Genomic DNA, 25,803 nt, shown 5'->3' with positions numbered 1-25,803 from the left:
GGTAATGGACATCATTGAGATTGGACCACGTATATTCGTGAAATGCAGTTGTTTGGGGTTTATATCCTTTTACAGTTAAGTTAATTCTGTTAGTTTAATTTTTATGTTCTATTAATTTCACTGTTCAGAAAAGGTGGGAAGGAAATAATGAAATTTTTGGATATGGCATACACAGTGAATAATATACAGGAATTTTGCTAGCAGGGATAAGGTGGAATATATAGCTGCAATATATATATATATACCCAGCCCCTTGACCTAACATGGCCTCAGCAATGCCCCCCAGATATACGCTACCTTTACTCTCTCCGGTCACTGTCTGGCAGAAGAAGCAACAAGATTATACTCTAGCTGATCTGTAAGCCTCTTAGAGAGTTACCAATAGATTCAGTCCAGTGGACTATCTAGCAGCCAGCCTGTGAACACTGTTTTAGAGTTTTACCCTTGGAACGTAAAGGAAGTGTGTATATTGCTATAATGCCCACCATAACCTCAAAAAACATCAATCATAGTGCATGATGGAAGAGATGGGGATTGAGACTAAGCATAGGTTTCACCATTATAGCCTCCAATAAGCAAAGGGCATCATCTGCTTAATGAGTGTCATCTATTAACTAGTGTTATGGTAACACACAGGATGGCATTCCTTTGTGTTATGTGGACACCATGCCTTGTGATTGTGACCAAATTGATTTTATTACATAAATTACTGCAAATAAAAATTGATGTAATAAAATCGATTTGGTGGAGTGTTAAATAAAGGATTTCATCCCTACAAGAATAATTTCACTAACACAATCTGAGCAAACATTAACATCAGAAGATTTAAAACAGTAATCCAACTAAGGGAAAGAAGAATAGAAATTTCCCATGTCATCCCAATTTGCACTCTTGTAATGCCAAACAATGGGGCTTGAGGCTGCAATTTTTATTTGCAGTAATCTATGTAATGGTGAATTTGTACTTTTTTTTTTTTTATGTGAAGTTTTCATGCATCATATCCATATAGTTCTGTATAAGATGTTAATCTTATACAGAAATGACATGGATGAAATTTTCTCTTCTTTGTTTCATTCATAATGCTTTATATGTAGAATTGTGATTTTAATATATTAATGTAAAGGAATTTTGTGTTAATTTCATAATTGGAATTCAATCACCACTTTATTCTTATTTAGTGTGATTTTTGTTCCTTCATGTCATCTTCTTCCCATTTACATGAAAAAAAAATTTGTTAGTTATTTGATTTTTGAAAATGAGTATGTTCTAACTTCACTTCATCTGAGCATGGTGCAGAAAGTGTTTACATTTATTGAGGCTGTTTATACTTTGCTTTGTGAATTTCTAATGAATACATATGCTAACAGTAGTAGTGCACATAAGTAACAGTAATTTTACCATGCCTAACCTATTTAATAATTACTGAAAAGGAAATTAAGTACAGGCAATCCTCATATAACATGGTACTTCTATAACACTGTTTTGCTCTAACATGGTTAGAGAATTGTGACAAACCTCACATGACACTGTATTTTTGAGCTTTTGTGCAGGAAAAACCCTGCCATTATGTTGGATGTAATTTTTTTAACATTTCCATTCTTTTTTATGAATCCCCACTGTTGACTTGCTAGTTGTTATGCAAAAAAAAGTTATTGGGAAATCCCCATATTTTATTTTGTTGGGAGATCCCAGTGTTAAGTTCTGTGCTATTGAACTTGTGCTTGTTTGAGATCATAAAAAATTGCGACTTCGAAGCGTGCAGTTTAAAGCGTGCAATTTAAATTTAAACTTTTTGCAATGTATGATACCTTCCCCCTTTTTTAAGATGATCCAAAATTTTTATCTTTGATTCTGGAAAAAATAGTCTGTTGAGCAGTGCTTTTTTACTTTCCTTAGACATAATTTAGGGCTGGAATTTAATTCACAATAAAAAAGTCATTCCAATACAGTTCTTAAGAACAAAGTTTAGTAATACATACCCAGAAAAATTTATAAACCATACAATAAAAACTTTAAGTGACAAACATTAGCATTAGCATTAGTAGAGGCATTTGATGCAAGAAAGCAAGCTTATGCAGCATCAGCCAAAAAAAAAAAAAAAAAAAAAACCCACTTCCACTTCACCCCTCTGTTCGTTCAAAATACCTGTCCAGCTGAGCCTTAAACTTATTTAGGCTATCAACCTCCACCACAGAACAGACTGCCATCCCTTGTGGTGGAGGTTGATAGCCTAAATAAGTTTAAGGCTCCGCTGGACAGGTATTTTGAACGAACAGAGGGGTGAAGTGGAAGTGGGTTTTTTTTTTTTTTTTTTTTTTGGCTGATGCTGCATAAGCTTGCTTTCTTGCATCAAATGCCTCTGCTAATGCTAATGTTTGTCACTTAAAGTTTTTATTGTATGGTTTATAAATTTTTCTGGGTATGTATTACTAAACTTTGTTCTTAAGAACTGTATTGGAATGATTTTTTTTATTGTGAATTAAATTCCAGCCCTAAATTATGTCTAAGGAAAGTAAAAAAGCACTGCTCAACAGACTATTTTTTCCAGAATCAAAGATAAAAATTTTGGATCATCTTAAAAAAGGGGGAAGGTATCATACATTGCAAAAAGTTTAAATTTAAATGAAGCAACAATTCCAACCATAAAAAAAAAAAAAAAAATGAACAGAAAATTAAACTGCTGTTGCTGCAGGATCTTTCATTTCCACAAATATGACAGCTCGCTCCCGAGCACCAATAATTGAGAAAATGGAAAAAGCACTTGGTATTTGGATTGATGATAGCAGTAAAAAATTGATCCCATTAGATGGAAATGTAATTAATTAAACAAAATTCACTAAAAATTTATAACCACTTAAAAGAAAATGGAGAATCTTCTGTTAACCCAGAGTTTGTTTTGTTCAAGCAATTTAAAAACTGCTTCTCATTACATAACACAAGGATTCAAGAGGAAAATGCATCGGCTGATAATGAAGCTGCCAAGAAGTATGCAGAGGAATTTCAGAAAATTATTGAAGAGCACAGATACACACCACATAAAGTTTCCAATGCCGATGAGACAGGCCTTTGGTGGGAAAAAATGCCAACAGAATGTTTATTTAAAAAAAAAAGAGAAAACTTATGTAACGTTACATTGTGTGCAGTAACGCATCAGGAGTTTACATGATAAAACATATGCTAGTTTATAGATCCTCTAATCCTTGTGCAATGAAAGTTGTAAATAAAAACGCATTACCAGTATATTGGAAAGCAAATAAAAGAATCTTGGATAACTGTTGATTTATTTAAAGAATGGTTTCTAAATTGTTTTGAGCTAGCTGTGGAAAACTATTTAAAGCGGAAAAATCTAGGTTTCAAAGTTTTATTACTATGATAACTCGTAATGTTCCTACCTAATGTGCCGCCTCCGTAGCCAGGCGGGAAGGAGCAGCAGTGCGTAGCACACGCTTCTTGATTAGACCGGGGTTCGAGCCCATCACCACCAAATACGGAGGATGCGGAAAGGTCAGGGAATGACCACCGCATATCCCGGAGCAATATGGCCTTAGTTGCTAATGCTCCTAAAAACCAAATAACAATAACTAACAAATCCTACCTAATGCAAATTCTTTAATTCAGCCATTAGAATAAGGCATTATATCTACCTTGAAAACTCATTACATCAGAAAATCATCACAGTGGATTTTGGAAAAAACTGATTTTCCAAATCAGGATGGAGGCATGGAAACATTTTTCAATTGTGGACTATTGTAATCATAGCTTTATTGCTCAAAGAAGTTAAACCATCAACATTAAATGCATGTTGGAAAAATGTATGGCCAGAGTCAGTTCATTCAGTAAATATGGCTGAACTGGCAGAAAATGGAATTGGTGTGATGGTAAAACTTGCTAAGTCAGTAGGATGGGAAGGTTTTGATGATATGACTACTGAAGATATTCAAGAAAAACTGGCAGAAACAGAGGCTGGTGAAGCAGATTTGGTGGAAATGGCATCAGACGTGAACTAAATCAATTCAGAGGATGACAGTGCAGATAAATTCTGAAGTTCCAAATTTTACACTAAAAAGCATCTTAGCCGAGCAATTAGAATCTTATTTTTTGAATGCTGAATGCCTTCGACTGAAAAGAGCACAAAGTTAAAAAGGGAGTTTCAAACATTCCTAGCTCCATACCATGAAATTTACAAAGATCTATCAAGCAAAAGCAAACAAACCCAGATTACTGATTTTTTAAAGAGTGCAGAAGATACACAAAATCTAGATGCTGCAGAAGAAAGTTCAGATGGTGAAGATATTCTACAACAGAGAAAACATTCTCATTTTATTGTGCTTAGCTTTGATGAAGAGGAAGAAAAATTAAATGAACGTACATTATCTGACATATATGTATCACAGTTTGTAAGTAGTTTGTTCAGTTATTACTATTTTTAATAAAAATTAAGTTTCCGATAGTTATAAAAAAAAAAGTATATTTTTGTTATGTTTTGGAACCTAACCCCCCTCCCTTTCGTACTGGGTCTTAGTCCCGTATAACACCGTTTCACACTACACAAGATTTTATAGGAACCTAACTACCGTGTTATATGAAGGTTATCTGTGGGTTTTGTAGTATCTTATTAATTAATTTTAATCCTTTTTAAACATAGGGTATATTGCAAGATGTGAAAATTATTGGGAAACCTCATGGATATGTTCTGCAGTGTCCTCACCTTGATACAGGTAAACTTTTAAACTAGCCACTTTTTTTTTTTTTTTTTAATTTGGGGAACTTGTTCAAATTTTAGTGGTTTCAAAGCTAGGTGAATACAAGATATTTGTATTTAGGTTGAATTAAATATTCTTTGACTTAATTTAATAGTTAGCTGGCAATTGCCCGTGACCACCAAATGCAGAGGATGCGGAAAGGTCAGGGAATGACCACCGCATATCCCCGGAGCAATATGGCATTAGTTGCTAATGTTCCTAAAAAAAAAACTGGCAATTCTTTTTCTTTCTGTAGTCTATCTGTAAAGGAGTGCCCTCAAATAGCTGTTAGTAGGAGGCATTTGATTTAAAATTATTGGCTTGATCAGATTTTAAATGAAACAGCTTTTCTGTTAATTATTAAATTATGTTAATCATTAAGTTCAAAGAGGTGCTAGTGAAGGTAAAATTCTGAAACATGCAAATGGACTTGGAGAAGGACATCTTAAAATGTTTATAGCATGATTAGTTTTTGAATGTCTTATCGAAAATTGTTTTTCTGTGCTGCAACTGCTAGCTCTGTAACATTAAAACATATACTGTGTGCATGTATACCCCTAATTTTTACATACCAACCTTCCATATCTTACGTTGCAGTGAATATTTGTGAATGAAGTTTAGTTATCTACTGGTTGGTAAAGTTGCAACTACTTTAAGCACATTGTCGTATTCATAATTACTAAAGTAAGTGTTTGAAAACATAAATAAAAATGTGTTCAGGTATCTAGTATGTGTCACTTTTTTTAAAATCTTATATATACATTCCTAAAACAATTTTAGAATAATAAAATGAATAGTACACAGAACACCTTCTCTAAAAAAAAGCAAAACAAAATTTTTCTAATTTTGTAATGAAACTTCTAAGCTTTGTGTTCCTGTTGAAATTGATCATGAAATTGCTGACTAATTACAGCCTTGCTGACTAGTTACATCACCTGAGGCTGACTAATTTCAGCCTTGTCCTTTGAGAAATTCTTCTCCTTGTCATTGGTATGATTTGAACCTAGACTTTTCTAAACAAATGAAGAGTGACAGAGCCTTATGTAACTTTCCCGGAGGCAATGGTTGCTTGATGTGGTTATAATCCTACTGTACGACTGCACTTTGAATACTTTATTCAAGTATGGAGGCTACACTTGAAAATAAAATAAAAAGGCCTCTAACTTCTTGAAAGAGTCCACATTTGGGCAGTGTGCCTGGAAAGATCAGAAAAAGAGCATTCATATAAGGAAAGACTTCAAATATATGGGCTATAGAGTTTGGAAATTAGACACCTTAGAGGAGACTTGATTGAGCTGTGTAAAGCTCTGAGAGGTGGAAATAAAATGAAGGAGAGTGAAATTTTTACTGTTATAAATTATTCCAGAACTATGGACAATAACTTCAAGCAGTGGAAGAGATTTAGACTGGATTGCATGAAGTTTTCTTTTCTTTTAGCCAGCAAGTTGTTAATTACTGGAATGAGTTCCTCCGTGGATAGTTCAGACAGCTTGGAGAAATTCAGAGATCAGCTTGATATCATCATTCTTCTCTTTCTTGGTGACTCATGTTCTTTTGTTCTCTCTCTCTCTCTCTCTCTCTCTCTCACTCAGGGTAACCCAATTTTTTTTTTTTTTTTTTTATCAGGCTTCCTTGTCCCATATGGCTAATATTAATACTCCTCAGAAATGACTTTACAATATCAGGACCATGCCTTTATTTCCTAGAACCCATCCTATTCAATGCAGTCCTAGCCTTTTATCATAAAACCATATGTGGAAAAGTGAATGTCAGTATTTTTCTAGGTGGATCTTTATCTACCTTGCCATTATCAACTATTTTCATTTATTTCTCAAGTGCTTTCTGTATTTTATTATGTGTACATGATGTAGTCTTGATTTCATTTGTCAAATTAAGAAACACACTACTCCTGATCAATTTTAAATTGAACAAGGCTCTTTGAACACATTTATTTAATATATTAATTTCTTTGATGTCTCTCTAAACCTCAAAGCATGTGTCACTCCCAGAAACTCCCCAGCCTTCCAAAATATTTTGATTATTCCTTCCACAGGAGGAAAGTTCTTTAGGAAGGCCATGTTGCTGACTCTAAGCTGTTCTTCAATGATCATGTACAATACCTTTTATACCAAGATACTAAGAGTTTTGTACTGTGTAAAACTGTCTACTGCATCATTAAAGAGTTCACTTGGCATAGTTATAGGCTAACCAACATACATTATTGGAAGTCAGTTCACCTCTCTGAAAGGACTTAAAGAATTATTATTCTTATTTGTATTCTACAAAGGGTAGGTTCATGCATATGCTCAACTACTCCATATCTCCCTATCCACCATCCCCTCTTAATTCATCTATAATTGTTTTTCTCACTCTCCCACTGAGTCTCTGCACCATGGCTTTTCCCTTCATCACATGACTCTTCAATCCTCACTTTGCAATATGTGTCAAATCCAATTTATCTTCCATCTTTTGATTATTTCAAACATCCATTCTCACCTACCCTTCCCAAAAGTTAATTTCTCACTTTATCAACCCATCTTATCTTTTCCATACCATAAATCTCAAAAACTTTCTAGTCTTCTAATATCTCCCATTCTCAATATCCATGTCTCTACTGTGTAATGTACCATATTCTATAATATTGTACCAATCTTTTTCCTTAAACCACTCAAAGAATATAAGGCAACAGCTATTTTGAGAGGGGTAACACAGGTAATTATGCTAATGAATTGTTTGGGGACACTATGTATACTAGGAAGGCCACATTGCAACAATAGGGGGTTGCTAGCCAATATCCTCAAGGACACATTTTCCACCTCAGGTTTGGTCTTTTTTCACACGTAATTCCCCCATGAGTAACCATATAGAATGGAGAGTATCAAATGCAGAAACTTCTTGTTAGTTGCACCACTAGTTTTTAGGGTCTAGGGAGCCTTACCAATGGCTCTCAGGGGCTTGCAGGCTGCAATTAGTGAGCCCAGGCCCTCATTGCTCCAGTGTGGCATTACTGAAGGAAATACTTCCACACATTTTCCCTTGAGGGGAAAAAAAACACAAAATCCCACTAGTAATATTTAAATAAAATTGTAAACCTGAGTCCAATACTTTGAATGGATTGTTTGGCTAATATTGCACTCAGATCCATAATTCATAAATAAAATTTTATATTAGTGTATCACCTTTAAATATTTGCCACTTATTATTATTTTTATCTATATTTAACAGTGTGAACCTATAAAATTAACAACGCTTGCAGTTATATAACAAACATTTGAGAGCTGCACGGGCTACAGTACGGTTTGATATGCTTAATGTCATATTTCCTAATGCGATATTGTTACTGGGGAATTTTGGTTATGGGTACCTATAGAGACATGCAAGATCATAAACAAATTTCAGAAGAAACAAAAATAAAGAATGTAATGAGTGTACCATTAGAAGGGAGCCAGTATCCACAATGAAAAGACTTGACAAAGCATGCATCCAGCAAATAGCAAATATGCTAGTAGAACACAAAAGCCATATGCTGAAACAATTTTTGAGAGCAATCATTAGCAACTTACAATTTAAACCACATCAAGCTGAACCTAATAGGCTCCGGCAAGCAATCTTAATAAATTGAGTTTCTGTTCAGCAGGAGAGGACTGTTCAGCATAATACAACATAACATGAATTAAAATAATAGCTAAAATAATGCCCAAGTTTGAATGAGCATACAAGGATAAATTTATTAAACTATTAACCAGTGTTTTCAATGATATCTATAACTTATCAAGTGATGATAACCAATTGGTTGTGTGAAGCAGTTCTCTATATGGACCAATTATCTATGTCAACTGACTGGTCTTCTAGTTAATTTGTTTTTATTTTTTATTGATTAATTTAATTTGTTTTTAATTTATTTTTGATGTGTATATACAGCATTGTTCACTTTGATATAGCCATAAATAATAGGTGTAACACACATAACTAAGCATCAGAAGATAGACTTCAGGTCAGAAGTTGAATATGGGCTGAATGTGATTAGTATGTTGAATTTCCACCTGGATGCTGCTATTTACAGTGTATCCTCATTATGGAAGTTGTTATTCTTGCAAATATAGTATGGTTGATATAATTATAGGTGGCCACTGTTAAATTGCCCATCCTATAAATTAAATATAACTATATATGACATATGTATGTTATAATATTTATTCTTTTTTTTTAAAGCTATCTAGTTATTTTTTCTTACAGAATGTCCAACATGTGGTCAGTTTCAGCAGCTGCAGTTATCAGTATTTCATTTAGAAAATCACATTAAGGAGCTAACAGAAAGGGTAAGCATTCATAATATTTATTTATTTGAATGAATACTCATTTCTTTATTATTAATAATTACAGAGATACAAATATTCAGTTATTATGGAACATTTTTTTGCTGATGCTGTACAAGCTTTGCTTTCTTGCATCATATTACATAGTATTAGCAGCAGTAGTAGAGGAATACGATGCAAGAAAGCAAGCTTATACAGCATCAGCCAAAAAAAAAAAAAAAAACCCTTCCCATTTCACCCATCCATTCATTCCAAATGCTTGTCTAGTTCTGCCTTGAATTTATTTAAGCTATCAACTTCCACAACAACAGGATTATTGCTCTGGCAATCAACTATGCCAGAACAAACTCTGGCTATCAACTATGCCTGATGTGTGGAAATTTGCCTTTACCTGCTGGCTAAAGGCAGATTTCCACACATCTTTTTGACAACTGTCTTTCCTCAATTTCAGTTTATGCCCCCTCAGGTTTATCTGAGCAAGAGGAAGAATCCTATCACCATTAAGTCTGCTCAATCTATTCAAGGCTTTATACACCGCTTCGCAGGTGCCTAATCTCCAGACACTTCAATTTGCAGAACTTAAGCTTTTCTTCATAAGAGCATCCCTTTGTTCCCATCACCAGTCTTGTTGCCCTTCTCTGTACTCGTTCTAGCAACTCTACATCCTCCTTAAAATGAGGCTACCAGATCTATATGCAGTGCTCAAGGTTTGGCCTGAACATAGCCTAATACAAAAGAATAATCACCTCCTTATCCCTGCTCACAAAATTCCTGTATATCATTGACAAAACCATATGACCTGTCCTGGAAGCCTGTCTGCACTGTTCAGAAAACTTCATATCTGATTGTACAATTGCCCCCAGGTCTTTTTCGGTCTCCACTACCCAGTTGATATGTTACTCTGGGGATACTACTACCCATATGCAGTATTTTGTACTTGTCAATGGTAAACTGCAGTTGCCACTTCTCAGCCCATCTGCCCAACTTTTCCAGATCCTGTTGCAGCAGCATACTGTCATTACTGTTATTAACAACCCTGCCAGCCCTTGTATTATCTGCAAACTTTGATATTAAGCTTGACAAAACAACAATAGACCCAACACTGAACTCTGGGGGACATCACTAATAATATTAGTCCACGAAGATCACCATCCATTTATTACCACTCCGTCTTTTCCCACTCAACTACCCTTTTATCAACTTACACTTAATACAATTCTGCTGCAATTTGTACAGTAGTCTTCCATGCGCAACAGTCAAAAACTTTCCTGAAATCCGAGTATATGATATCAAAATTATTTTTTGCATCCATTTCCTTTGTAATCACATCAGTGTCCAATCAAATTTTTCAGAGAAGAGTTCCCCTTAACAAACCCAATCTCTGTTTGAATTATTACTGCATTCTTGTCTAGATGATCCTGCAATGCACCTTTAACCAGTGACTCCATTATTTTTCCTGAAACAGAAGTCAAACTAACAGGTCTGTAAGTACTAGTGTCACTCTTTGATCCCCCTTTTTGAATTGGTGATACATTTGCACATCTTCAATCCTTTGGGACTTCCCCTGAGTCCAAGAATGCACTCATAATTATGGCATAGTTATGGTTTGCTTACTTCCTTTGCCACCAGCTTTAATATAACTAGATAAATCCCATCCACCCCAGGTGCCTTTCTTATGTTTAACTTCAACAATTTCTTCTCCACTTTGCTCTCATTTATTACAAAATCATTGATGTGTATCAGACTCCCTGTTAGAGTTTGATGAACAACTGAACCTCTCCTCCTTGAATAACTCCTCATATGTGAATGTAGATGCAAAATACTCACTTAGTTTGACAGCTATCTGAGAATGATCATCTACAGTTAATCCATTGATATCAAGTGGACCAATCTGATTCATCCCTTCCTTTTATAGTTTATATAAGTAAAGAAATCTTTGCTGTTTTTCTTTGCATCCTTTTCCAAATATTTCTCATAATCTGCCTAACTCTTTGACTTGATTACAGACTATCTTATATCTAGTCCATAGGCTTCTGTCTCACCTGATAATTTATATGCATCCCATGCATTTTTCTTCTTCTGCCATGAGTCTCAACAGTTCATCTGACATCCATTTGCACATAAACCTAGAATATTTCTTGGTTGGAACAAAGAGCCTATTAGCTCCAAGATTACTTCCTTGAATGCTTCCCATTTAGAATTTGCTGTTGTAACATCATCAGTTGATCCCACTGTATAGAATTTAAAAAATCTCTTGGACCACTGTAGTCACCTTTTATGAAAGCAAAAACCCTTCCCTTTACCCTTGATGGTAGTTACATCTTTAAGTAAATCCAACATCATTACAGTGTGATCACTGCTACCTAGTGGTTCCTTTATCTGTAAATTCCTAATGCATGAATAATCACTGCTGATAATCAGATCAAGAGTGTTACTCCCTCTGGTTGCTCTCTAACATGCTTCTGTAGAAAACTATCATCCAGTAAATCCATAAAAGCCTTGCTAGTGTGCAAGTGACCAACCCACAAGTTCCAGTCAATATCTGGGAAGTTAAAATCCCCCATTATAAGACACTCTGATTTACTGGCCCACTATTTCTTTGTATTGTACTCATCAGAGTCATTAGGCCTAAATAAACTCCTACCCTCATTTTTGCTTTCCCAGCGCTTATGTCACACCAAACTGACTCAACGTTGCACCGTCCATTATGTCAACTGGATGCACTTCCTTAGATTTTGTTTTTCTTAACTAAAAGCATAACCCCTCCTCCCTTCCTGTCCTCTGTATACATTGTACTCCTCAAATACCAAGTCTACATTCTTCTGTGTGACACCACTTCTCTGATATCCCAATAATATCTGCCTTGAATGTCTTAGCCAGCACTTCAAATTCATCAAATTTATTTACTATTAGTGTAAATGCAAGTATAGATGCACCTGTTCTTACTCTTAGTTACTCTAACACAGCCCATGTAGTTACTTCTTTCATGATCCCCAGCAACTTGCTTTCTGGGCTGCTGCTCATTCCAATAGAAACAGTGCAAGAATCATTTCCACCTCTGTTTGCAGTTTTCTGACTCACCTAACATTGTCTTGATAGCATCAGCAAATATTCTTGCGCCCTTTCTGTTTAAGAGTATCTCATCCTTGTAGAAGCAGTCTCTCCTGTTAACAAGCACAGACCATGCTGAAAAAAATTCTTCTCCATGAGCCTTGCACAGTCTCTCCAGAGCCGATTTGATTGACAAGGCTCTCATCATATAATCCCTCCTATCGTGTCTGGATTGCAGACACTTTCAAATTTAATCCTAACTTGCAACTTTCTTTCGACATTGACATGCACTTCTTAATTAATATGCCTCTACTAATGCTACTGCTAACATATAACACATTAGTAATAGTAATGGCCGCATTGTTCAAGAAAGCCTATGGCTTATGCTGTACCAGCCAAAAAAAAAAAAACCCGAATAAAACAAAGATAAAAAAATAATAATAAATAAATAAATAACAATAATTAATAAAAGAAAAGAAAATTAAACCTATCATTCTATGCGCTTTCCTGACCCAAAGGTACTATCCAGATAACCCTTGAATTTCCCCAAACTGTCAGCCTCTACCACCCATGTAGGCAACTTATTCCAGTAATTTATAACTCGCTGGCTAAAATAAAACTTCCTGCAGTCCAATCTAAACATTTCCCCCCGTAACTTGAATTTTTGTCCCCTAGTTCTAGCATCATTTATAATCTTGAAAATTTCGTCCTCATTCATTTTACTGATGCCTCTCAGAGCCTTAAACACCTCAATCAAATCTCCTCTAAGGTGTCTAGTTTCCAAACTCTGCATCCCACATATTCGAAGTCTTTCTTCATAAGGATGCCCTTTTGCTGATCTCACCAGGCGAGTTACCTGTCTTTGCACCCTTTCAAGAAGCTCGATGTCTTTCTTTAGGTGCAGTCTCCATACTTGAACACAGTATTCCAAGTGTGATCTAACAAAAGCCTTATATAATGGGATTATCATGTCCCTATCTCTACTTGCAAAAGTTCGATAGATCATCGATAGGACACCATGGGCCTTCCTTGCAATCTGTTTACAATGCTCAGAGAATTTCTGTGTACGGCGAGTGATCTTCGCCTGGTGAAGAGCTGCTGAGCAAAGTTTCCTAGGGCTCCATATTCTTCACTCGAGTCCAGCAAGTGTGATTCCATATTTTTTGGGAAGTACTTTATTGTAGTTATTAACCTACATCGCAGGTCCCCATAGTTTGGGCAGTTATACATGACATGTGTCCAACTCTCCGCTTCACCACACATGCATCTTGGGTCTTCTTCCAATCCCATCTGATCCAGCTTTTCTTTGAAGGCGCCATGGCCTGTCAGTACATATGATGTGTGAAGTCCAGGTGTGAACCAAGTGGGCATTTGCGGAAATATTTTCCCCAGGTCCGGGATGGATTTCTTTGTGGTACAGCCTTTGGTGGTTTCAGTCCAACAACATTGCCGGATCTGGGTGAGGTGGTTCTGAAGCCTATTCTTTTCCTCTTTGCATGCCGTGTTGTTGTTAACCGTGTAATCTAGGAAGGTGCAGGGAAGTCCCTTCATTATATGGTAATTGATTCCACTGTTTGCAATTTTCAAGTCTAGGGATAGGATCCCCACCTGGACCTGCAGGGCGTTAGTGCTTGTGGTGCTACAGACTCGCGTGATAGTGAGCAGCACAGTTCTTTGGATTGCGTCCATGGTCCTCCGATTTACAACCATTGCTGTTTTGGTGTACCAAGCTGGAACTGTGTGCAAGATGGCTGGGAGGAAGACTGTTTTATAATATTGGTTGAGGGTATGTTTTGATAACCCCTAGTCCCGTCGTGCAATTCTTGCTAGTAGGCCAGCGTATCTTTTTATTTTTGTGCGAATGTAGGATAGGTGATGCTTGAAGGAAAGATTGTTATCAAGCACAACACCAAGGTATTTCATTTTGTCGGTTAAGCCAAAATGGTCTTGGTGTCAATTTTAATTTGGGGTGGCCTGCGGATGTCAAGTCTGCCCTTGAGTAGAATGGATGTAGTCTTTTCCGACAATACTTTTAAGTCATGAATCCTAGTCATCCGCAAAGGCCTGGGAAAGCACGCCCTCCAAGTCAAGGGTGAGGAACTCATCCAAGATAATGTTCCACAGGAGAGGCCCCAGGACAGAACCCTGGGGGTATCCCCTGCTGACTGGTTGGTGAATTTTACCATATGGTGCAGTAACCTGGATTCTTCTGTTGTCAAGGTATGATTTAATGGTATCAAAGAGGTTCCCAGGCAGCTGAGCCCTTCAAACGCCCTGGCAAAGTCCATGGAGATTGCTAAGAAATATTTTTCTTGGGCATGCAGTAGCAGAACTGATGAGATGACACAGGGCTTTGGTAGTGGACGATCCTGGCTTAAATCCATATTGCATTTGGGCGGTCGAGTTTGCTGTTTGATAAAAAAAAAAAAAAAAAAAAAAGTGAAGTGCAGCCATTATCAACCCACTGCAGGATGGAAGCCTCCTCAACAATTCATGTTGAGGGAAATGGACCATAATCTGCCATGCTGGTCCAGTGCGGGTTGGCAGATCGACTGTATTCAGCAGTCAGGGGCTTGAACCCCAGTCTTCTCAAAGAGCGTGTGCTACTGCACTCCCGCTCCTGACCACTCGGCTACGGAGGCCTCCTATTCTTGAGTGTAGCAACCTCTCAAATAGTTTACTAGTAACTGATAGGAGAGCGATGGATCTGTAAGAACTTGGTAGTATAGGTGGCTTTGTGGGATTTTTCAATATTAGTTTAACTCCAGCAACCTTCCAAGAGGTGAGAAAGGTACTGGCATTCAGACATCTATTATATAATTGTAGTAATAACTGCAGAGCATATTCTACTACTTTTTTAATTATTCCTGGCTCCAGGAGATCGGGACCGGGGCATTTTTTAAAATTTCTAATTTGTGCTGCAGCCAAGTTCAATTCCTCCAGAGTGAAAGGTGGTTCCTGCTGTCTGTTGGCATATGCTTCATTCTCGGCACAGATGGCAATTTGTTCAGGCAGAGTTGGTGTTGCTGGTTCAGGATAGATAGCTTCCAGTATGTTGCTCACCGATTGATGCCAGTTTGTTGTCAGAGTTCCTTGTGGAGTCTGTGTTGTGGTAATAACTTATCCCCTGAGGAGCTTGTTGGTGGTGATTTTATACACCACTCCCCAGGGTTCCCTGTTTCTAGTTTCAGTAACTAGATTTTCCCAGGTTTTGCGTTTGCTTTTGACTATTTCGCTAGTATACTTATTTCTCACCGTTCTGTATATATTCCTTAATGCCTCCACTTCAGCTGGTGGCCAAGTTCGTCTCTCTTTCTAGAATGATTTTCTTTTTCTAATGATGTCTCGTCTAAGGTGTTGGATCTCTTGAGTCCACCATGGGACCAGTCCTAGGGTTTGTTTTCTCCTCTGGATGGTCTTTTGGCTTGCATCCGTAATGACCTTTGTGATGTTTCTTTGAATCTCATTGAGGATCTCTCAGGTGCTGGATTTGCTCCATTTGCCTAGCAGCCATGGGAATAAGGGCTTCTTTGAAACATTCCCAGTTCACCTTTTGAACCGCAAAGCGTGTCTCCATTTATCTGGGAATTTGGTTGCACTCCAGGTTTTTTTGTAGGTGATAAGTAATTACTCTGTGTTCGGAGGTTGTCCACAAGTCCTGGACCCACCAGTTCAGGATGTAGCTCTCCAGACTTCCAGTGGCCAGGGTGACATCGATAGTCGACTCCCACCACAGAGTGTTGCAAAATGTTGCCAATTGGTTTGAGCCTGTTTATTATGACCAGTTGCGAGGTCGAGATGTATGCTTGCAGGAGTTGGCCATTTTGGGTTCCATTCCAGTCCGGGGTCAGGCTGTGCCAGGCCGGGGAGTGACAGTTTACATCAGCTCTCACTAATATTTTTTTGACCCGGGAGCAGGTCGAGCATTTTTTTTCAGGTATCTGATAGCAAAGGTGATTTCTTCTCCTGGTCTGCAGTAAAGTGAGACTGCATAAAAGGGGCCCAGTGGTGTCAGTACTTGGGCACAAGCTGCCCAGGGGGGGGGGTGCATAGCTCAGTTATTTTTGTGACAGTGTAGTTTGGGTTTCTTACTGCTATGGCTGCCCACGACATTTCTTCCTCTGTCTGTACAATTTTATAATTGATTGGGTATCCACACACTCAGTTTTTGTGTATGTAGGGTTCTTGCAACAGCAATATGTCTACTCCTTCCTCATCAGCCTTGATTCTGAGCTACTCTCCAACAGCCCTTGCTCTCTGTGTGTTAAGCTGCATTAATTGAACTCTGGTTGTGTTTTAGTGTTTACTGCATCTCTCCATGATCGGTTCTGAGTTGGTAGAGACTCTTGGTTTTAAGGTAAATGGGGCATTTTGGATCCCTTACTGAATGTGAACATTCTAACTTTACAGACTTGCAGTTTATGCATGTTGGATTTTGTTCTCTGTTTGGGCACATCTTGTATTCGTGGCCTTTACTGGAGCAGTGGCCACAGGTGGCGGTATCCTGGTTACAAGTGTGGGTGATATGGGCAAACCTGCAGCACCGGAAGCATTTTGGCACAGTGACGTTCTCCCGGAAACGGTGGGAGCCCCACTCGATGTAAATTCTATTCTGGTGCTTAAGCCTCTGCCAGGCGGCTGGGGCCAATTCAGTAACCCAGTTTCTGTTAGATCCCGTATTTGGGCATGACCAGGTTTTGGCGTTGTTCTTGCTGGTGTAACTCTCGTAAGTTCCTGGAGACAATTTCTGAGGTGATTTGACTCGGCATCAGGTCTTTGTCCACTTCAAAGACTATGATGGTTGGACCTCTTTACTTTGGTATCTGCTGTAAGCCCGAGGGCATAAATTTTTGGGTTATCCATTATTTCTTGAATATCTTCCCTGGCCTCTGTTTCAATAATAATACATTTCTGGTTTTTTGTATGGATTTTATCTGTGTGGTTTTTAAGTCCTCCTTTAGTTCTCTCATGACTGTGGATTTTATTTCTTCACTGGTCTTAGCTTTCTCAGTATTTTCATCATCAGTGGGTCTGAGGACCAGGTTTGGTGTCTTCAATAGTGGTTAGCTCTTCCTTTGTGGGATGCTTGTTGTTTGCTGCAGTTGGTTTTGATTTATCTTCAGCGCATTGGCATATGTAGGCGCACACTGTAGCATTTGTTTTGCCCCACATTCCATATAGGCTTGCAGCCTTGCTGCAGTTCTCTCACTTTCAAGGTGTGTTTCTGTCATGATAGTTTCTATCTTGTTAAATATTGTGACGATTTGTGCCCTCACTCCTGCGGAGATTCTGCTCGGTTGCTCCTTAAAATGCTTTCAAGGGCGGTCTTCAGGCTGAGTGCCTTTCGTGTATTGTTCCCTCTGAGAGAGCAGGGTCCAGAGGGGGTCTCCTGTTTGTCCTGCTTATCTTCTGAGGAATCCTTCAAAGTTGGTGTTTTCTCCACTGTGTTCCTCGATTCTGTCTGTGACCTAGTTTCCCTTTTGCCTTATGGCCCCATTTTCTTCATGCCTTTTCTCTTTGCTTGTGGGGTCCCAGTTTGGGGATCCTCACCGTCTTCTTGGTGATCCAAAATTGTTAAGTCGTTGTGTCCCCCCTCCCTTGTAGTTGGGGTTCTTTTGTTCATTTCTCTGTTTTTCCTTCCAGTTTTCCTGCTTTCCAGATAAACCTCGTTTATCCGGAAAAACAAATTTTTCCAGTTCCTATGGTAGGAGGGCTCTAAATTTGGCAGAACGTCTTAAATCTCAAGTCTGTGGCACTATTTGCAGCTGTGTAATGCAAACTTTGTTTTTTTGGCTATCCCCTTGAGGGGGGGGTGATTAATGAAATCAAGGTATTTCCCAAGTTTAGGGTTTTTATTTGCTTGTCAAGTAGGTAGGATGTTGATTATATATTGACATTTTGAAATTTTCCAGAATTCAATATACAGTATGACATTGAGAGTTTTTGCCACTGTGACCGGTATATTAAATTATGAACCAACAGATGCACCCTCCACACAACATTCCCACCTTCAAACTTCATTGTGAGGCAGTGTGCAGTAGGTAGCATTCTATGATCCATTATTATTATTATTTATAAAGCTTATCACTTCCTTTGACCACAAAGCTTGATGCATTTAGAAAAGTAAAATTTTAAATAAAGTTGAAAAGATAGTTAAAAGCAACAGTTATAGAATTCCTCTAGAAAAGTGTTGAAGTTTTATCACTGAGTATCCAGACAAACAAAAATTACAGTCTTACCACTGCATTATTCATCAGGTTCTGTGCTCGAAAATACTGAAAATGGACTATGACAAAACTTTTAACTTCATTCAGTCCAGAGGACTAAATCACTTCCAGTTTGCTCTCCTTCTTAAGGACTTTGAAAGTGAATTTGAAAGGGCTGCCGTATGCCACAACATACTAAAGTTTTTTTTTTTTTTACTTTTGTTATAAATAATACTGTTCCTAGAAATGAAAGGTTAGGATGTATCTCTTCTGAAGGCCAGATCTTGTACCCAAGATCTGGCCTTCCTAGTAGATGTTACAGGTCACCTAAATGATCTAAACATCAAACTACAAGGGAAAGATCAGTTGATAACAGACATTGATGATGCACTGGCTAGTTTTCAAAAAAAGTCGATTATGCGGCAAAATCAATTAAAAGAGATTACTCTGACTTACTTTTCTATGTGTGAACAGTTGAAAAATCAGAGTCCAAGTTATACCTTTTCAAAATATCGTGACAGAATAGAAAAGATTAAAGACAAATTTGATAAGCACTTTAAAGATTTCAAGGAACACCAAGAAGATTTCTCTCTTTTAACAGGTCCTTTTTCTGTTAATGTCAAGAGAGCTCCCATTTCTATACAAATGGAACTGATCGATCTGCAGAATGACTCAATTTTAAAAGAGAAATACCAAGAAGTTGTGATCCCAAAAATCTACTCGTATTTAGGGCAAAAATACCCAGAGATAAGAAAGTTTGCCACACAAATTCTACGTTACTTTGGGAGCACATTTATGTGAACAACTGTTTTCGTGTACGAAAGCTAACAAAACAGCTCACAGATCAAGGCTGACCGACGCCAGTATTTCTTCCATAATGAAGGTTGTCTTCTCAATCTTTGACTCCAAATCTCGGGAGGCTGGTTGCAAGCAAACAGATTCAGTCATCTGGCAAAAAGACTAGATTACCTAATTTCATGTATGTTCCCCTGTTGAAATATTGTATTATCTGGAATAAACTTGCTTTTCATTATTCGTTCTGTTGTTTATTCAGACTTATTTCCGTTCAATTAGTTATTAGTGCATTCTCAGCTGCGAGTATCAATCAGCAACAAGCAACAACTGAGTAATTAAAAAGCATCTTTAGGCATAGCAATGGCAAGTTTTTTTTTTTTTTTTTTTTTAGGAGCATTAGCAACTAAGGCCATATTGCTCCGGGATATGCGGTGGTCATTCCCTGACCTTTCCACATCCTCCGTATTTGGTGGTGACGGGCTCGAACCCCGGTCTGATCAAGAAGCGTGTGCTACGCACTGCTGCTCCTTCCCACCTGGCCACGGAGGCGCCTGGCAAGGTTTGTAAATCATGTGCGGCCCGCATGAGGTACACTCAGAGCTGTGTTAATGCTATGGCCAAACCGGCCATGGCCGGGAGCCTCACCCAAAGAGGGACCTCAATTTCAGTGTAAATATTTTTAAAGTACTGATAAAAATTTCTATTATTAATAATAATAATAAACCAAGAAAATGTGTAATATAAAAGCATATTTAAACTTAAGTGTTTAAATTTTATTCTTATACCTTTGTATTGTACAATAAATAAGTTAAAAGTTTCTACTTAAATTGTTTTTATTATTACTTTATTTTTCAAATTAAAAAAACAAAACATTTTTGACCTCTTATTTTACATTATTATCAAGGAATTATTATTCACAATATAAATATAGTATTTGTGTGTGTGTATATATATATATATATATATATATATATATATATATATATATATATATATATATATATTAAAAGGGCCTCAAATTTAAATATGGTTGTGAAAGGGCTTAAAATTTATACAGCCAGGGGCCTATTTCATCCTTAATCTGGCGCCCTGGGTACACTAATACAAGAAATAGCCCACGGCCCATATGAGTTTGACACCCTGTGTGTGTGTGTGTGTGTGTGTGTGTGTGTGTGTGTGTGTGTGTGTGTGTGTGTGTGCAATAGTTATATATAGCAGCATCAGTATATCTCTGTGTTTGAATTATGGTTTACACACAAAAGGCTTATATACATATGTTTTTTGTGTGTGTACTCCATAAATTCAGCTCAGTTGTGGTCTACTACTGTATTATATTTTGCAGGGAACCTAACACTACTCTTGGATGGTGTAAGGTTTCCCTCTAAGTTATTTTGTGTTTCTCATTCCATAAACTTATATTTACAATATTATCGTATCAACAATGTTATTATCACTCTGTATGGAGGTAAGTAAATAAATAATGACAGTAATAAAATGCTTAGTTTTATTACTGTCATTATCAGCTTTAAGTCAATTTTGTAATATTTGAAATTGTTTTTGAATAGTTCTTTCAACTGTTTCAAAAAAACTTCTTGAAACACATAACAAAAAGATTTTGGATTTTTTTTTATCTGTATGTGTCTCTCACAAAAAATTCAATGCCTTTAATTCATATATACCTTAATTTTTTCAGTTAGCTTTTGCAGAACAACGTATTTTGGCTATGGAAGAATGTGAATGTCAAAAAAGTTGCCATGTTAATGGTTCTGTTCATCCTGATGGAGCAACATGGGAGCACGAGTGTGATATTTGTTCCTGTGTGGTATGATTACATTCTTTTCATTTATCATATAATTCATCTATTAAATGAATTTCACTAATTGAAATCTAGAATGCTCTAAGTGAAACAGTTTTGATTTAACATTTATAAATTCTTCATTCTTTTATATATTCATATTTGATTCAAAAAGTTTTAAAATTTTGAAATAGCCACTGATGTGTACAGTGCCTATTCTCTTAACATCAGCTTAGCAAACATCCGTTGAATATATTTAAAGTGTGGGGTTTTTTTTTTTTTTTTTTTTTTAGTGCCCATCTCTATCCTAGTGACATGAGCCTACCATGTTGGTAACTCAGTGGCTATCATAAGATGCACCCATAAGTTCCTTTAGCTTTGAAACACAACATCTAAAAAAGACAATTTGCTCTTCCCAAAATTAAAAATTCTTCAGTTTTTAAAGCATTCTGTCCTATCCCTATCTCCTCTCTTTTAAAGATTATGCAGAAAGCACTGTTTCCTGTTCTTGCACAGCAGATCCAATTGAATTTCCAAATATTCATCATGGGAAGATCTCTCCTGTATAAATCTGTTGGAAACCTTTTTTGGTGCTAGGGCTCTGGATCAAAAGGCCACAACTTGACATTATCTGATGGGACATTGCTGCTTCCTTTGAATCATTTACTATTTCCAGACTTGTTTCCTTTCTTAACCAATTCCATATGATTTCAGGTAATCTTCTTCACTTTATTAGAATCTCGCTAATTGAGAGGTCACTGTTCCTTTTAATTTGGCCAAACATGTATAATAAAGTACTTCAGCTGGCATTCCACAGGGAAGAACCTTTTGACTTTAATTTTCTCAACTTTAATTCACCATGGGAAGATTATTTACCCCTTTACTTTTTGGGAGTTCAACCCTTCCCCTATGCTGATCATCTGAAAGTCCAGGCCATTCCTGAGACTCCTGAGGAGGCCTCTACCAACAACCACTTGCCCAGTCATTACCTAGTGATAAAAAAAATAATTCTTTCTTTTTTTTTTTTTTTTTTTTTTTTGCCCATGTAAAAATCTTCCATCTTAATTTTTCCAGAAAGAAGGGTTTCTTCCTGATTTCCTCAAATATTTTTGCCAGTTTCAAAGTTCTCTGTGCATAAAGACTTGGGTGAAAAATTCCAATTTAATGCTCATTTTCAAATACTCAAAACCTTTCTTAAAAAAAACATGACTGTTAAGAAAAAATTGGATGTATTAAAATTCAGTTGCTATTCAAAAATTTATAAAGGTGTTTGTTTATCCTTTTATTTTGTATGGTTCTAAAGTTTGGTTTGCTGCCTATCCCTAGAAGGACTTGTATCTGTAGGGTATCAGTTCCTGAAATGGAAAAAATCTTAAATATGGTTTCAATCACACAATATCTAGATCTCAGTTGACCTGAAGTTGGGTTTCCTGACCTTAAGGTTCTTATCAGCCTAAAATCTCCATTGTTTTTCACCAAATTATATAACAAGAATTGGCTTGCACCTTGGACTAAAATCAACTGGTGTATATTTTCTCTCAAAAAGCCTATTTCAGTTCCTCCGTTGTAGTACTGACATAGGATTATATCCCTTGATAAGTTTTTTCCAAGACTTACCTACTTCCTTTTTTGCATACTGCACATTGCATCCATGTTCAGTAATGTTTTATTTGTATTATGTGCTCAGTGACTGTAATATTTATGTTTGCCATGTTATATTTATCTGCTATAGTTATGTAATTAATTGTCTTATGTTAAAGTTTCTGTTAATCTTACTGGCTCTTGTCATCCAGGATATGCACAGCTTAGATATCTTGTAAATTTATTTACATACAAAATAAATGAATATTTCTTTTATTTGTGAGAAATTAATTCCCAGATACACATGGAATTTGATGTTACCTTCTTAGGTGCATTAGTATATATGCATAAAGTGCCTGTTGTGTTTCCCATGTCCATCCATCTGCATATAAAAACTTGACTTTCAGTGGATGGATTTCATATAATTTTACAATTAGCCCTTTTAGAAAAATTTGTCAAGCCATCTCAAATTTCATTAAAATCCAACCAGTAGAAATCCAGCAATTATTATTTCTGTCTGTTTTTCTGCATGTAATAACATGGCCCCCATTGGATAGATTTTCATGAAATTTTATATTTTGCTCTTTTAGAAAGAGTTGAAAAGAAAAGTCAAGCCATCCCAAATTTAATTAATCAGGAAAATAGGAACAGGGTAATTACTATTTTTTTTTTTCCATATGTAGGCTATCCATATACCATATAATGTAGCTGAAGCTGGATGTTACATTTGTTGGTGTGTGCTGGCCAGAAGAATGATTAGGCAGTATAGAGATTGCACAAAAATGAAATATTTTTCGTTTACACAAGTCATTGTTTTTTTTTTTTTTGTTATAAATCATGAATTATTTCTATTTTCTTATTATATTAATCATAACAGAAATGTTCAAGTTGTTTTAGGTTTCAGTTGTTATTAAAATCCAGGAATAAATTAATAAACTGCATTATAAAAGCATTTACAGCATGCTATGATTGTTTAATTTATTGAATTATAGAACCACAATTAAGTGTTGCATTTCATGTACATTTGATTACAAAGTATTACAACTGATGGAGTGAATTGGGTGGTATATACAATGAAGTGAAAACAATTTTATATATTTATATAAATATATTTATATATATTAATTTATCAATTAGTAATTAATTAGTTAATTTTCACTTCTATTAATCACAGAAAAAAAATTCAATAAATTTAAGAAATGTCTAATGTTTCTTGAAATGTAACACTGCTTACGTTTACTAACTTTTTGTTTTTACAATGAAAGCACATGCACTAATTAGGGAAGCACATGTACATTAACTTCTATTGAACTGCACATGTATGTGCAGTTCAGTAGAAGCTAATGTGCATGTGCTTCCCTAACTGGTGAAAAGCATTTTCACATTCCACATATTGACTAAACATGCATGCCTAAACCACTTTTTGACTATGTATATCTGCATATGTCCCTGAATGTGCAAACAAAGATGTGCATAAATTACTATATGCTTATATTGTAGACCTGTTGTATATGCATAGCACGGTCAAAAGATTTTTAGAATTACTTTCATTTTCTGAAAGAAATGGACAAATATGCAATTTTTCATGGAGTTATTAATACATTAAAATCTTTTTAACAAAATTTCAAAATAGTGGGGTTTGTGTAGCAACACATTTTTTGCCAGTGAATGTGAAGTTTTGAAAACAATCAAAGTAATTGCCAATTTTAGTGCTTTTGTTTCTGTAGTCTGTAAGCAGTATCTTTGAAGCAGCAAGCTTTTAACAGTTGTGGTTTTAACCTCATAAAAATAAAAAATCATACAGCTCATTTTGATTAAACAGTAACAACTGACAGAGAAAAGGGTTGTGTGTTTCTCCCCCACCACTCCACGCAAAAAACCTTTTTCCTTGAGACAACTTCTGGTCTTTCTTGATCAGATCTCTCATATGACAATACTTTATTCACAATGTAGCCTTCTGATAAATTCAAAGTGGGCAATGCCTGTATGTTTAAAAAAAGAAAAAAAAAGGCCATTCTAACCAAACTTTTTGTTGTGATAACATCAGTGACATTCATCTTGTATGCCATTTAGCTAGTAAGTCATGCAGAAAGCAATCACATTACCTGGGATAATTTTCTCTAAAAATCAACTAGTTTTAGAGGATCAGAAAACCCAGAATGCAATGCATCATAAAAATTTAACCATGGATTGTGATTTCAAGCTACCTAGCAACTTTTAAATATGCTACAACTTATATCATAATATATATATACAATATGCAATATGGCTGATGTTTTAATATCTCATGGAAGTTTATTATGATATATTTCAATATAAATAAAAATTACAAAGTTTTTTTTTTTTTAATTTCAGATGGTTCTCGATGCCAGTGAGATCAGTTCACTGATGAAAATTAAAATTACAGAAATTTTTTCCTTAATTTTATAGATTACATGAGTGGCAGAACTGGGCACATGGCAAACATATGATAACCCCCATTTAAATAACTAGTAAAATTTGGCAGGGTTGTTAATGATAGTAAAAACAGTATGCTACTGCAACAGGATTAGAAAAGTTAGGCAGATGGGCTGAGAATTGGCAACTGAAGTTTAACATTGACAAATGCAAATTACTGCATAGGTAGCAGTAACGTAAGAGAAATGTAAGAGAGAAATGTACCAACTGTGTGGTACTCAGAGAGGTGGAGAATGAAAAAGACCTGGGAGTAATTGTGCAGTCAGATATGAATTTCTCTGAGTAGTGCAAATGGGCTGCCAGAGCAGGTCAGAGTTTTGTCAATGATATATAGGGATTTTGCTAGCAGAGACAAAGAGATGTTATACCTTTTGTATAAAGCAATGTTAGGCAATGCCTTTGTATAAGTCAACTTCGTTAGGCCACACCTTGAGTACTGCGTACAGGTCTGGATGCCTCATTTTAGAAAGGATGTAGAGTTGCTAGAAAGAGTACAAAGAATGGCAACAAGATTTGTGAGAGGAACAATGGTGGGTTCTTACCAAGAGAGGCTTAAATTCTGCAAGTGGCAGCATCTGGAGACTAGGCACTTGCAAAGTGATCTGATTGAGGTGTACAAGGCCTTGAATAGTTTGAGCAGGCTCAATGCTGACTTTCACTTTCTTAGAATAAGAACATGAGGGGGGCATAGATTCAAATTGAGGAAAGATGGTTGTAGAATAGATGTGCAGAAGTTTGCCTTTAGCCAGCAAGTAGTTGATTTCTGGAACAGACTTCCATCTGTTGTTGTAGAAGTTGATAGGCCGACCGGGCTAGCACCGGGTGGGTAAAGTGCCTGCCTGGCAACCCAAAGGTCGCGG

General features: G+C 36.4%; 1 protein-coding gene across 1 annotated transcript in view; it reads left to right on the top strand.

The window, feature by feature from the left end:
• LOC150084486 (protein kinase C-binding protein NELL1-like) overlaps positions 1-25,803 on the top strand; it is a 512,402-nt gene that overhangs the window by 242,090 nt on the left and 244,509 nt on the right. The window contains exons 6-8 of the mRNA XM_090375239.1: positions 4,646-4,718; positions 8,979-9,061; positions 20,804-20,932. Coding sequence (XP_090231365.1) covers positions 4,646-4,718; positions 8,979-9,061; positions 20,804-20,932 — 285 coding nt within the window. The remainder of the gene's footprint in view (positions 1-4,645; positions 4,719-8,978; positions 9,062-20,803; positions 20,933-25,803) is intronic.

This window comes from Mastigoproctus giganteus, chromosome 6 (genome assembly GCF_048544385.1).
Source record: "Mastigoproctus giganteus isolate SK-2022 chromosome 6, ASM4854438v1, whole genome shotgun sequence".
Taxonomy (NCBI): Eukaryota; Metazoa; Arthropoda; class Arachnida; order Uropygi; family Thelyphonidae; genus Mastigoproctus; species Mastigoproctus giganteus.
The sequence above is the reverse complement of the archived record's forward strand: the minus strand, read 5'-3'. Positions and strand labels throughout refer to the sequence as shown.